The following is a 14,840-nucleotide window of genomic DNA, read 5'->3' on the forward strand; positions in this document are numbered from 1 at the left end:
TGACTGGGCATGGGATGATGTGCAGATTTGTTGCCAGTTTTATTCTTATTGTGATTCACAGCATTATCACGATAAGCATCGAAATATGCTTAAAAACTCTTAAATTGGCAGTAAGACATACTTAATTCACTTTACCCCATATAAATAGATGATAAATGAAAGGCAGGCAACTCATCTCCCTGTTGTCCTTTTAGTTTGGAAAATCTTAAATCTGATTTAAGATTTTTTGTCGGGGTCCCAACTGGCAAGCTGAGCCTTTAACCAGGTTTGGGAAATGTGGGTTTCCCCTTGTGGCAATTCAAAACAGATAAGAAAATCAATAAGGGACTGTACATTAGCAAGGTAGATAACTTCTTAAAGTCACACTTGTGAGGATATTCACAATTATCCAGGACATTATTATACTGATAATGGAAACAACAATTAATCAGTTTGAATAAATAATCAGCAAATGAATCATTAGAGAAGATGATCGTTAGTTGCAGCTCCAGCTAAATCAAGTGAATAATGGTTAATGTTTCATACTGTTTTTGTCGGAAATTCCCAGTATCTCTGATTCTTAACAACTCAGAGGCTGCACGAACAGCTTTGGCAGTTTTCATAATTACAGTTTAAAGGATGTGGCGGCGGGGCCACTGATCCCTGAACTATTTTTGATCATTAAAAATTGGACTTTCAACATAACTACTGTTATTTCTTCATCACATAATCAGAGTGGAATAGAGAACAGATTCAAAGCCATCATTATGGCCAAAGGGCAGTGAGGCTGCAATGAGGTAGCTAAACTCCCAGCAGCCTGGAGCACAGTCTTATTAAGATAAATTGCATTCACGATTAAAACAGATCACTCCCTAACCTTAAAGGTGTTTTCACTAATCTGGCTCATTAGACCTCTTCTCAGGGTTCTGTGGGTGTGTCCACACTGTGCTTAACTGACATCACCTTGACTCTCCTGTTAGTTTTGTTGCACCTGTGAGGGCGGGACGACATACACCTTTATCTCTATTTTGAGTACATGGCATTTTGGTGACCTCATGTAGTTCCCAGAAAACCTCCGACCACCTTTAGCTTAACAGCGGTGCATTTTACAATGTTTTTTTAAAATACTGTTATTTAATTACATGTCTTTATACTGTAACATTGTAATGTTGTGGGCTTTAAGCAACGTAAGCCAGTCATTTTGGCAGATACTATTTACTAGTCTGTAAAATGTAGATGCATCAACATCAGCATCGACATTATGCTTGACAATACAGAATGACTGAGTCCTGAGTCCTATATTGTTGTTGTGTTGTTTAGGTGTAAAAGAGGCATGAACATGTACATGTGTATGAAGTTGAGAAAGTAGGTCATACACAAAACTGGTAGTGATGGATAGATAAGTACAGCCATAATGTCTGAGGGGCCTCATTGGCTTTACACCATGCAGTCTGTCATTTCTCTACAAAGGCTAGAGGAGTTTAACACTCACACAACTGCTCAGGATATAAATATGTTCTATAGTTTTATCATACAATCAGATCTGTGTGGTTGTCATAGGGAAATATGTCCCTTCCTCTCTCAAATCATGTTTCTTCTTTTCTCACATTTGTTTTTATGACTTCCCCTTCTCCTACTTTTTATGACAGCTGTAATTGTGAAGGTGTTGTGCCGGTTTTCCATGCCGCACTTTTCTGTGCAGTGTGTTGATCTCAGCCAGAAACCACAGGGCAGAACTACCTGGATTTCCAACACATTTCAAGCTTCAACTGTTGAGTCATGTGACATTCAAATGATGCTCCCCCTCTGGCAGTAGCTGATGTTTTGTCCTCGAGGGGAGGGCTAAACCAGAGAGGGAGAGGTGCTGTCTGTGGATGTGCATTCGCTCTCTTCTCTGGGCTGTCTAATCCCCATGTCAAATTGTTTCCTGCACTCCACAGGAAGTTGCCCGCGAAAGGCCCCACCGTCACAGCCTTCTTCTGGGAATGTGGGGGCGGTAGCATGGGGGGCTGGGAGGGTTCCATGAGGTTGGGGGTTTGAGGGCTGCTGGACAGCTGTGGAGATCCAAAAGCCCCCACATCAACAGTGCCTAAACGTTGGCCCCAAGCTGTAACGCATGTAGATTTCTTCATGTCAGCCATCCTTACAGGATACATTGCAGTGTGTATGGCAAAGAAAGTATAGATTGTACTATGTCATGCAGATGTTTATGTTTAAGTTTCAAGTGCATCTTAAGCTTGAGAAACACCATGAGCATAGAAGAAAAGCAAAAGCATGGAATTATGTTTGTTTTTGTTCGTTGAATTGTGGTTGTGAACTACTGCATGTGTGAAAAAAGTGGTATAAGGACTTTTGTGGCTTCAGAGGAAGCTGCATAGAATCTGATAAACTGCCTCCAGTGATGTCGCTCAGCGGCTCAGTGGCCCCGGTCAGACTTCCCGACATTCAAAGTTGTCAGACTGCTGCACTGTTCAAACCTCACAACTTTCTGTCATGTTGTCCGTGTTGAGCGGTGCAGACGTTGTGGTTTGCACTCAGCAAGAGAGGAATCACACATTACAAGATTACACATGCGGTCCAAGTTGTGTGTGAGAGCTGATTTGCAGAAGAAAAAAGATAGAAAAAGAAATAGAATATGGGTGACAGGATGGATAAGAATGAGCAGGTGCAGCAGTGTGTCTGTTTTTATCGGCTGTAGCTCGCTCCTCGCTCCCTGACCTGTTGGCGATTCAACCAGATATTTCGGCTGCCAGATATCCAGTCCATGAGCTGTCAGTGAGTAACTGGATTGCATCTTTCAACAGTTCCCACATGGCCATTGTTGCAGTGAATGCTTTTTGTCTGCGATCTCAAACAATTTTGTTGGCTATAAAACCAGGGATATAATCTTGGACCATTTAAATACAAATGACGAAAAAAATGCAGCAAAAGCATTAGTCCAGGCATCCATCCCCACAATGCAGTTAATCTTAGAGTGATATCACTGGAGGCAATTTATCAGATTACATGCTGCTACCTCTGGAGCTGGAAAAGGCTTTATACTACTTTTGTTTTGCATATGCAGTCGTACTTTTCAAGACCTATAAACACACTTTTATGTGTAAAATTAGTGCTGTTACTCTACAAGCCTTGACTGTTGAAATGTATGGGATCGACAGAAAGAAGAATTGGTGCCTGCACTAACAGAAATTGTCCAGAGTTACAGTGCTATTGAAGAATAGTACCTCTTTAGAGTGTTTGGATGCAGGAGGTGCACATAAAGTTTTGAGGTTTTTCAGTTTATAATCTATTTTCCATCAGGTTTGTCTGAAACAGGCCTGCTCTTGTTAATGAATAGCATTTTTGTTCAGTAACTACAGAGCGCTTTGCACAGTGTGTGAGTTTGTGTGCGTGTGGTCAGTAGATGTTAAAGCAGGATTCATGAAATCAGGTGATCATGTGACCTCACGAGTCTGGTTCTATGTAACAAACCGTCTTTGACCTGTGACTGTATCTTTTACTCTTCATACTCTCTCTAATGATACCAATTTACCTTGGTATAGTAAGACATTATAATGTGACAAAAAGGAATAACAAACACATTTCATTATAACAAGAACAGTTTGTAATGAGACAATGAGCAGACCTTTTTGTAGAGATGGCTTCATACTGCCGTGGTCACCAGCCAGAGAGATTTTGGACATTAGCCTGACTTTTTGGACACAATGGTCAGACTGACTCTGCTATGACAGCATTTAAATTAAAGGTCAGTGCTGTTAAAGGCCAAAACCTGGGTTTGGACCTGTGCTTTTCCTCCCCCTTTCAGTCCCTCTACTCTCCCTGCATGACCTAAAAGGAGCACTTATGTTGATTTATAAAGTATTTCAAGTTAAAGATGGAGTGAGACCAGTTGGGTGCAGATAAACAGATTTCTGTCTGCACTCGTGGTATGGCAAAATACCCACAGTTCTTAGAAATCTGCAGACAGGAGAGCCAAGTTTGATTTTGAACTCCAGGAATAATTCTCCAAGATGTATTGGCAATGTGTACCACATAACTGCTTCAGTTGTGGGTGTAAATCCTGCAGCAGGTTACGCCAGTTGTTTTCAAGTCAAGAAATTCAGAATTGTTATGATAATAGTTCATACGTTTTATTGCTGTTCAAGCCCGTTACAGACATTTGCACTCAGTAGCCTATAGTATTGAACATAAACAACCCTCGCTAGGCTATGTTTTCCAGTCGAGGCGTAGTTTCTCTATAAATCTAATCCCTCTCTCATTTGGGCTACATATAGACCAACTCTGCCTGTCTGCATGCATGTCTCCATGATGTGGCAGGGGTTATTAACAACCTCAAATAAGAGACGTCGTCACATTTCAGTGTTTATTTTAATGCCTATAAGTAGTGTGTGCATATGCAGAGACTGTCGGAGGTCCCCCAAGGCTGCTGTGTAGCAGGCGATTGAGCTTAGGGACTGAGTATAACGTGACAGGATCCTGACACTCTCCTTCTCACTTCTGCTTGCTGATGATGTCCTGAACCAGTTCACACACAACTGGCCAACAATATAGAGTTTCACCGCGTCTGAACATTTGCTTAAAATAGCGACTAGTGCCTGTGCGTTTAGATCTATAACTGCAAATATATTTCATATAGGAAACGAACTGTATGGATTTAAGCATACACTGTTTGAGGATAGTGTCACAGAGGTCAACCTGATAAACTATTCTATAGGCGGGATCAGGTCAGCAAACACAGAAAGACAGGAAATGGCTTGTGCAGTCATGTAAGCTGAGTCAAAGCAGATAAGGCTATATTCAGACCCATTGATTACTGCTGCCTTCCTTGAGGAGGGGCCCTCTGGAGTTATCAGATCAATACTCACATAAATCAGCGGGCGAAGGAGTAGGTAACTAGAGGCCAAATATCGCTGGGAGGGAGGGCTCGATTCATTTCCTGAGCAATAATCCCATGAGGAGGAGGAGGAGGAGGACAGGAAGCAAGGAGGGGTTTGTCACTTGTACCTCACATGCTTGTTAGACCCCGGAAATCGAGAAAATAAACGAGCAATTAGACAAATAAATGAGGAGAGATAAAACCTCTAAACAATCTAGCTGGAAATGGACCTTAGCCAAAGATAACAAAGTCTGAATTTGTACACAACATTGCCTGTCCAGATGTTGAAGCGTCATGTATGTAGGAGTAGCTGCAGACGTGATCATGAGGCATTAAGGAGGGAAAGAAAGAACAGCGGTTCAGCAGATTTACAGATGTTTTTGATGTTGGTCGTTTTAACTATCCGAGGCTGTGACCTCTTGAACCTGCTGCCTTCCCCTGACCGGCGTGAGCTGTCTGGCTGGGAGTCAGGCCGGCGTCGCTCTGTCACGTTTATTTTCAGTCGCCCGCTCGGCTCGCCGGCCAAAGTGATAAAAGAGAGACGAGCTGTCCACAGTGGCGTGGTATGCATCAGTGTGTGTTTGTGTGCTTGCGTGCTGCTATGGAAGGAAAGTAGGAGAACGGTGGAGGACAGATATTCGTGGCACTTCTTCCAGTCCCCCTTGTGTGACCCCCACCTAAGAGTTGGCACAGTGTCACATGGGTAGCCAACTGTGTGTCTCTGGGCCAATTAGCTGTCCAATGGGAGGGAGTAGTCAGGGGAAGACTGGAGTAGAGAGGGAAGCAGAGTTATTTACATTCTCTTTCTGCTTCTCCTTGCAGGCACACCGTCTCAGACGTGTCTGAAGAAATGAAGAGCCTGATCATTGAAAAGAATAAGATGGGCCTGGAGGAAGAGCCTGAACTGCTGGTCAAAGGTAAGTCAAGCTCACAGGACATATATATGGCACATTAACACTGCGGCCACTCTCGTGCATCTACCTGCTCTCTTCAGTTGTGATGACTGTCAGTATCAACTAATTAGTCAACAGAAACTTTGGTGGAAAAATTGGCTATTTTGGCAAAATCATAACCGTTCACTGGTTCAGACTCTGAACTGTGAGATTTATCTGTTTTATATTAACGCAAGTTGAGTTTTGGACTATTGGTTTGACTCAGTGTGCTCCATGAGCACATCACCTTGGTCTCCTGGAAACTTGTTGACATTTTACAGACTAATAATTTAAAGATATAGAACTAGACTTAGACTATATGTCTAGATGTCTTATCTTGATATAGATCTATTTTGTTTAGTTTGGTACTTGCATTATCCCATGTTGTCATTTCCAGTAGCAGTAAAACCCAGAGAAATTCAAGTTTTCTCAAGGTGTGTCATTTGGGTGCCTGTCGCTAAAACTTTGAGAGAAAATGATTCATCAGAAAGACAAAAATGTGACAAAACCTGTCTGTGAACCTGATTTTTGTCGCATCAAATTGATTTTCATCTGCAGTGGTGGTTGTTTAACAATGAACACAACAACGCCCACAATCCCACTGACTTCAAGATATCATCAAACTACGTCTTGTGTTTTCATTGTTGAGATTGAGGATCAGCCAGCGGCCAAAATTACAAAGTGTGCATTTAATACATGAATTAAAAAAACATCCATAAATTAATCAATAATTACTACTTTGCCCTTCGGTTGATAAATGAGGTCCTTCTTCATCTCATTAAGTGTAGTATATATTTCATTACCCTAATTGTCTCCTAATAAGCACTGTCGCCCCGCAGCCAGCCCCTCTCTGACCACATGTGGCCCACAGCTGCTCCCCCGCCCTCCCCTGCTCTGTGTGTTCGTGCAAGGATAGCTACTGGCATCAGGAGCGCCGTGTTGGGTGTCTGATGCTTTTGAGGAATGATCTCAGAAGATATTTCTGTATGATTTTTTTCTTTTTTTTTCCCCCCTTCTTGGCCTGCCACTGAAAGGGAGCAGTAAAATGCCAGCACTTGGATAAGTTACGTCCTGTTTGGAATGGCGGCAGTCAGATTGCCTAATTCTGACAGCAGTTACTATGCGCCCTTGGCGAGCACCCCTCCCTGACTGCTGTCCCCTCCATGTCCCTGTGTCACTTTCAGAGGAGAAACAGAGGACAGCTACTCTCCTTGGGCCATTGATTACACTGTCACTTATGATTTCAGCTTTTGCACCACGCCCCCTTCCTTCAGTTGACCTCACTTTAACAACTAGGACAGCAGTTGGACACCTCAGGGCGTTTGATAATCCCTCTCATTTCTGTCTGTGGTTGAAAAAGGATAGGTTTTTAACGGTTCCTCCATGGGGGCCTTTCACCTTGTTCTGTATGTTTGTTTTTTTCAATAGGACATCCCTGAGGCTGTATGAGGTTAAAGGGTTAGTTTAGGTTTTTCTTCAGTGTGGTTATATAAGATTCTTTTCACCCGTCCGTGTATTAGCTGGCACGGCATACTTTCAGTTTGGAGAAGCAGAGAAAGCAATAAACTGTTGTACTGACGGGTCAGCAGCAAAAACATATCTCAGTCACCTAGAAGAAGGCCATCAGTTTTGGTTGAAGTGTATGCCATATTTAGAATATTTCACTCGCTTATTTACTTTTCCATCAGACAGCCCTTTCCTTCAGCACTACATTTCCTCAAGCATAGACTTTCATACACATGTCACACATTGCATCGCGCCACAGATCAGGATTTGAGCCGTTCCTGGAAGATACAACAAATACAAGAAAATAAACCGCAGCAGAGTGATTATGATTATGACAGCAATGTCGCAATGCTGGTAGCTGCGGAGACAATAGTATATAAAGAAGAACTTGTGGAGAGAGGGGAAACTTGTGTGGAAACTGCACTTCTCTACTGGTTGCTTGGATCCTTATTTAATGTATTTGTATTAAGTATTTAGTGCCTTTTCTAACCTGAAGGTTTAGTATAGCAGTACCGCTTTTCTGTCCAGACCATTCTTTTTTTTTTTTTGCAAAACTTAATGCATGAAGCAAATGTTATGGCTTTTACTTCAGGCGCTGACCTGAGAGTTTTATGTTTAAAGAGGAACATGTTTGCATGAAGTGAAAAAGTGTGCTTTAATTTGATTTAACTTTGAAGTGAGGCAATCGTGTTTATATTTCATTATAATATTTAAACATTTCTTGAAAAAACATTCGGGCACTCAGAGCGACAGGAGGCTTTCAGTAAAGAGATGGATATGCACAGAGAGAGATTGTTTGCTCAATCTGTGTTTGAGGGGGCAGGGCATTGGGGGGGGGTCAAGGGTCACAAATGAAACAAATTAAGGGCGAGCCGTGGCCCCCAGGGGAGACATTAGCAGGCCACAGAGATGGGATCCAGATGGGGGACCATGGGAGGGGTATACAGGGGGTCCCATGACTCTTTCTGTCTCTCTCCTTTTTAGCCTCTCCTTATCGCACTGTTTAAAGTTCCCAAAAAGAGCAGCATCAGTGGGGCGTCCCATGTCTGTGACAGAGGCGTCAAGGTAGCGGGCATGCCCTTCTCCCCATGTCTCTCACCCAGTCAGCTTGTCTGCCTCCCCCGTCCCACATCCAGTCTGTCAGCATGCTCAGCCTGACTTACCTCATGGTTTTTATTTATCTGTTTCACGTTTGGTTTTGATGCTGCCCCCCCCTTTGATGTGGTGTTAAGTACCTCCAGGGTTTTTGCTTTGGGCTATATTGGGTGGGTTTATGGTGGGTTCAGACCTGCCACTTATATCATATAGAAGCATCTCAAACAGGAAACATAGCCTGAGAGGCTGAGCCCTTGGCCCCCTCCTCTCTCTTTATTTTTATTTTGGAGTGAGGCAGTGGAAGCTTTGCACTCCCTGAGAAAACCACTTTGAGGCGAGGACAAGAACGGGGGAGAGAGGAGAAATGGGGGAGATGAAAGCAAATGGGAAGAGAGTGAGAGCAGAGGGAAGAAAGATGCAGGCGAAATGAGCGCTGGCTAACAGGTGGCACGCAGCTTGCTAACCACAGAGGAAGTTGTGATGCTGGTGTGGCGTCACTGCCGTTTTCACAGCGTAGGAAGCTGAAGGTACATTGCCTAATTGTTCCTTTTAAAACCACTCCTCAAAAATGCCTGCACAAGCCATATGAACACACGTGCACAGCCACCCCACAAGTGGCACACTGCCAGCGCCCTGCCCCCCTCAGATGGTCCCACCCTGCCAAGTGCCAGTCCAGGTGTTACAACCCTCTGCCAGACACTCCATCAGCCCTCTGGACGAACTCTGACCCCCTACCAGCACTCTTAAATCCTCCTGTCCAATCTCCAGGCAGCATCTGGACACAGCTCTGCCAGTCTAGTTTATTTATCTGCTTGAGATTAAATATTTATTGGGAACAATTTGCACACATAGCGGCTGAAGGGGAGAGAAGTTTGCTGCTGTTTGGGAGCAGTCGATCTGTACTGTTGCGTTCTGTTCAAACCCTCAGGACATTGGGAACACAACAGTCTTGCGTAGTAGCACCAGGCCTGCCAAGACCAATGGGCATGCCTGTGAGCTGGCGGAAGGCATGTCTGCTGAACTCTTTGTCTCTCTCTGTCACACTGTGACAGTACATCTCTGTCTGTCAGTCTGTTTCTCTCCCCTTTTCTCACTCTGTCGACCTCTAAAGTGGTAATTATGTTGGTTGCATGCAGGCTTTAATGCCTATGCCATTAGCTGGCTGTATTTTTATCCCCTACTATTTACCCCAACAAGGCAGTCACATACAGGCTGCAGCAAACTTTATGGACAATTACATGCCTTGGGGATTATTCTTAGTGACGACATGGTGCAGCAGTACTGGTTTAGCAGCTCTATGACTAGCCCACCTGCCGCCCAGAACTTTCAGGAGAAATAGTATAGAATAGAGAAATGTAATAATAAAAGCCAAAATGACAAATGCTATAAATTGCCCTTTTAGCTTTATTTTGTATGTGTGTTTCTCGAAGAAGTGTCCTGGAAATCAGTATCAGACCATTTCAACAATGCTAAACCCCAGTGATGAATGGGGCTCATGCTGGCATGTAAAAGCTGCAAGTAGACATATTCGATTGTTTCGTCAGATTTTATCAGACTCACCCTCTCTTCTCTCCAACAGCAAGATTTTTAAAGGCCTAATCTAAAGAGAAAAAATGAATGTTTTTTACTGTGTGATATTCAATGTTTAATTTAGTCTTTTGAAAATGGTAGTAAATAATGATATTTTTTCAAGGTATTGTTCCAAAGTTAGAAATACCAGTATCTTAACCAAGTTGACATAGTTCTCTTGTTTCATCCAACCAGCAGTCCAGAATCAAAATATATTTGATTTACTTTAGTGTAAGACAAGAAAAAGCATCTGACTCTCACATGTAAGAATTTGGAACCATCAAATTAAGCCTTTTTGCTTAAAAATGACTATGAACCTGTTATTGAATAAGCAAATTTAATTTAGATAACTACAAATAGTTGCAAATTAATTTTCTATTGTTTGATTAATTAAAACAGTGTTGCTACTGGAAAGGGTTGGAGCTACTGTCTTATTTAATTTTTTCTCTTCTTTAAAGGGTGGCTGCTGCGGGAGGTGCGAGGCAACTGGATCAAGCAGCGTCGGTACTGGTTCGTGCTGAGCCAGGACTCCCTCGACTACTACAGTGGACCGGAGAAAGGAGCACGCAGACTGGGCACGCTGGTCCTCACCAACCTCTGCTCTGTCATCTGGCCAGACAAGCAGACCTACAAGGAGACTGGTGAGGGGGCACACAGGCGGGCTGATGCACAGCTGACTCATGCTCATGTATAGATTTGCCAGTAATCCCTGCTGAGTCCAGTCAGACCTGGGTTAATTTTCTGTGCGGTGCCGTGATCATAGATATTTTCAGAAATTCCAAGGAAGTTGGGTTTTTAGATATGAGAGTGACGTCTTTTGGTCCCTTTCTCTTCCCATGGGTGCTATAATTCTGAGTAAGTTTGGGAAGTCCCAACTGTGTCTGGTCAAAGACGTGGCTCAAGGCTGGTCTAGAAAAACCTTGCATTTGACTAATCGGCGGCAGCATCTGCCTTCCCTTTCTGGGATGAAAGAAACAAAAGCCATAGACAATAAAGAAGAGAGTCATTGCTGCACAGGAGCAGACACAGGGATGACTGGACCTTTTCGAGTTTCTACATTACTCAAACATGTTTCCCTGCTGTATGTCTGTTTGCCTGTCCATCGGTGGAAAGGGATTATGTTGTGCTGACTTCACCAAACCACTTGAAATATCCAACCATTGTATAAACCCAAACCCAAACATAGTTCTTAGTAACTCAATATACCAGGGGACTTTTCTGGACAGAAATGAGTGTTCAACAGAGGCTTTGTCACAAGCTGTATTGGCTGTTTCGCTGCTGAAAAGCTTTTTACTCCTCCTAAACTACTGAGACATTGCCACTCAGTTCCTCAGTGTATTGAGGTTTTACTATGAAATATTAGTTCCCTATAGAGGTTCCATGTCTGGCATCATTGGCACTTTACAGCAGAGGTAATGTAAGTGCACCAAGCAGGTTCAAAGTGGGCAATGGCAAAAGCAGCATCTCGTAATCTCAGTTGTAAAACTCAATTTTGAGTTTGTATTTAACCACCTACCTAAACAAAGAGGGACGTGATGCCAAGTCACGTAGCAGGAAAGCCTGATAACAGCCGAGTGGCTGCGGATCAGGCCAGGCTGCCTGGGGTATGTCTAATACTTCCTCTGCACAAGGAGGAAGCACGCACTTTTTCACTTTTATTGCAGGTTGTCTGAGAGGAGACTCACAGAGGAGTTTAGCACTTGTGTCCTAACGCATCTATAGAATATCTGTTCCTGTTTGGTTTTGGTGTGGCCTGAGGTTCCTCTTAAGATGACCTTTGCTCCTCAGTGAAACTGAGAGAGGAAGTCAGAGGGAGAGTCATGCCAGACGTTCGGGATGTCCCGTGCTGAGTTCATTTCACTGTTCTCTTCCCCATTTCCTTACTGCAAGGAACTTTTCACTGGTTATAAAATAATCTCACTTTAATGTGGATGCTTCTAAATGACCTACATCCTGGAAAACCATTAGCTAGAAGATAAGCTATTTCTGTATAGTTATTATAGTTATTCTTAATGCCTGTCACCAGGTTGGATTCTGACTGATCTAGGCAAAAAAAGTCTGAAAATTGAAACTATTTTAATGGCAAAGTGTTGAGGATGAATTGCGTTGTCTCACAGCCTGAGGAAATAAGTTGCTCTGTGGATTTGTACAACACTAAAACAAAGTTTACTTTTTTCACATGGCCAGAAATGAATACATGACCTCACCTGTGTTCATAATGGAAAAAAATACTATCGAAAATGCGTTTCTCTGTTTTTCCACTGGCTTTCAAAACAACTGGACATGCCAGCTATCTCAAGATCTTCATGAAATAAGGCGGCGTTGCTCATACTGCTTTTTGCCCACATATTGAAATAATAATTTGTCTGTGTTTCGTTCAGGCTACTGGAGCATCACAGTATATGGGCGGAAGCACTGTTACAGGCTGTACACCAAGCATTTCAACGAGGCTGTGCACTGGGCATGTGCCATCCAGAAGATCATTGATACCAAAGCACCAGTGGAAACGCCAACGCAGCTCCTGATTCGAGACATCGAGGTGGGTTACACAACACAAAACATACAGTACACACTGTCGCTCCCACTGCTGTCAAAATGGAAACCACACAGCCCCACTGGAGTCCAAAGTTTTCTCTGCTTGTCTCTCTCTTGTCAATGACCTCATCTTATTCCACCACATTGTGACAGGACATAATAACAGACCTGACCACGCCACACCATGTCAAGATAAATGTATTTCTAGTCACTGGAAAATTTGGATTTGTGGTACATGAAAGGATGCCCTTCCCTTTACCTTCTCACGTGGAGGAGAGATTCAAGTGTTTTATGAGTGACGGCCATATTTTTAGAGCAGGGGTTGCTAGAGAGCACAGCGTGCTGGAATCTCATTGAGCAGACGGATGACTCGTCTTGCATCAGTCTGCCCCTGGGGTGAAGAGAGGGGCAGTTTTGGCAGAGGAGATGGAGGAGGGCTTGGTGTGAAGCAGCAGGGCCAGATAAGCAGTCCTTTGCCTGGCCTCCTGTCTCCGTAATCTCCCAACGAGAGTCTCTAATCTCAAAGAAAGTGGTTAATCTGCTTGCCTCCGTCTGCCCCTGTCTGCTTTGCCAGGAAGGGGCCAAGTTAATTTTCTGGAGGAACAGAGGGGGCCTACTTTTAAAGTGCTCCCTGTTCAGTGTTTGGCTCTTTTCCTGTGAAGACTCATCCTCAGTCTCAGTCTCTCTCTCTCTCAATCCCTCTCCGCTGTTTCTGTCTCTCTCCCTCACCTTTACATACAGGCACACTTTCTCAAGTAGGTGAGGTATTTTCCCTCCTGACTGTGAAATTAGGACTGCTGCTGCAAAAATCAAAGACAGAATGAACAGTGGAGGCTTTGTGGGAACAGGCCGGCTTGCTTATCTTTACAGCATAGATTCATGTTCCAGCCACAGACACATGGGAGGGCAGGGATTGAAGTTTTAGCCTTGGACCTACAACCAGGGGCCTTGTGTGAAAGAGAGAGAAGTGGAGAGAAGATCTGAAGAATAGATTTCTCCGTCCTATATCTGCCAAACATTATATTGTCATGATAATTCCAGTTTATTACACCCTGGGGCTGTGAAGAAAACACTGTATTCACTGAGTAAGTGTACGTTGTGAAATCTAATGGAGCTGGAAACACAGACAGTGTGATGATCTTGTGAAGAAAATGTTTGTAAGAGGAAATGAAAACAAATAAACAAAAAAATGTACTTGTATATGTGCAAAGTCTTTGTGTTTACCTGTCCACTGTGGGATAATAAGAGATATTTCATGTGAACTCAGTTTTGGTTTTTCCTCCAGATAAAGTGGTTAAGAGATGACCTTGCTAAACAGGCAGGCTTGTTTACAAACTGCTTGTATATCTTGCCTCCACTGTTGTTGTTGTTGTTGTTGTAACATTCACAATGCTGCCAAATTACCACATCTTCAGAAATTACTTTGGTGAGCTCAGTGTTACAAATGATGGACAAAACTGTGAAAACGAGGCCTAAGTTCGAATACATAAGAATAATCCTTAAAAAGAAAACATTTTGGGATATACGCTCGATCACATTCATGCTGACAGTTAGATTAAAAGATCAACGCCACTCTAATGTCTGTATGCTGAACATGCAGCTGTCACCTGCAGCAGCAGGTGCAACTTAGCTCAGCTTAGAAACAGTTAGACTGGCTCTGTCTATCTGTACAGACACTGAAGTGTAAAGTAACAACTCGCTGTTGTGCGAGGCGATGTGACAGACTAGACGGAATCACTGTGACCTTGTACAAAGAACAGTCTCTTCCAGGTAGACAAATGGCAGAGATTAGCATTTTCCAGATGAATAAATCCGGCAAACTTGTTGATTTCTGCTGTCGTCTGCAATCTTGATCGTAACATTTAACATTCTGACATTTCTTTTGTACTTATTTCTTGTACTATATTGCTTAGCATCAATCATATCTACTCAAGAATGACATCTCAGACTGGCGGCTAGTTTCGGGTAAACTCGAGCTTTCATTTTCTTTATTCTGTTGTCCTAACATTGGTGAAAGTGTCTTGATCATTGATATAGATGTATAAACTGTTATATCTCATCATGACAGGACCATGATTGATCGTGATTGTGGATATTGCTACCTAGCTGTTTCCCCATTTCCTGGTCTCTGTGTTAGCATTAAGCTAAGTTAGCTGTTTGCTGGCTGTAGCTTCATATCCATCGCACTCACTTAAAAGTGTTATCAGTCATCATAATCATCTCGCTTTTAGCATGAAAGAAAACAAGTGTACCTCCCAAAATGTTAAACCATTCCATTTGTGAGACAGTCCATGGGCCTCACCATCTATGTGCAGTGTTTGACTATCACTGATGTTGGATGTTGTGCG

The 14,840-nt window shown here is 43.1% G+C and overlaps 1 protein-coding gene across 1 annotated transcript in view; it reads left to right on the plus strand.

Annotated features, from left to right (window-relative positions):
- plekhh3 (pleckstrin homology, MyTH4 and FERM domain containing H3) overlaps positions 1-14,840 on the plus strand; it is a 34,962-nt gene that overhangs the window by 9,506 nt on the left and 10,616 nt on the right. Inside the window, exons 3-5 of the mRNA XM_030406701.1 lie at positions 5,678-5,772; positions 10,416-10,598; positions 12,339-12,496. Coding sequence (XP_030262561.1) covers positions 5,678-5,772; positions 10,416-10,598; positions 12,339-12,496 — 436 coding nt within the window. The remainder of the gene's footprint in view (positions 1-5,677; positions 5,773-10,415; positions 10,599-12,338; positions 12,497-14,840) is intronic.

Source organism: Sparus aurata, chromosome 23, assembly GCF_900880675.1.
Source record: "Sparus aurata chromosome 23, fSpaAur1.1, whole genome shotgun sequence".
In the NCBI taxonomy this organism is placed as follows: Eukaryota; Metazoa; Chordata; class Actinopteri; order Spariformes; family Sparidae; genus Sparus; species Sparus aurata.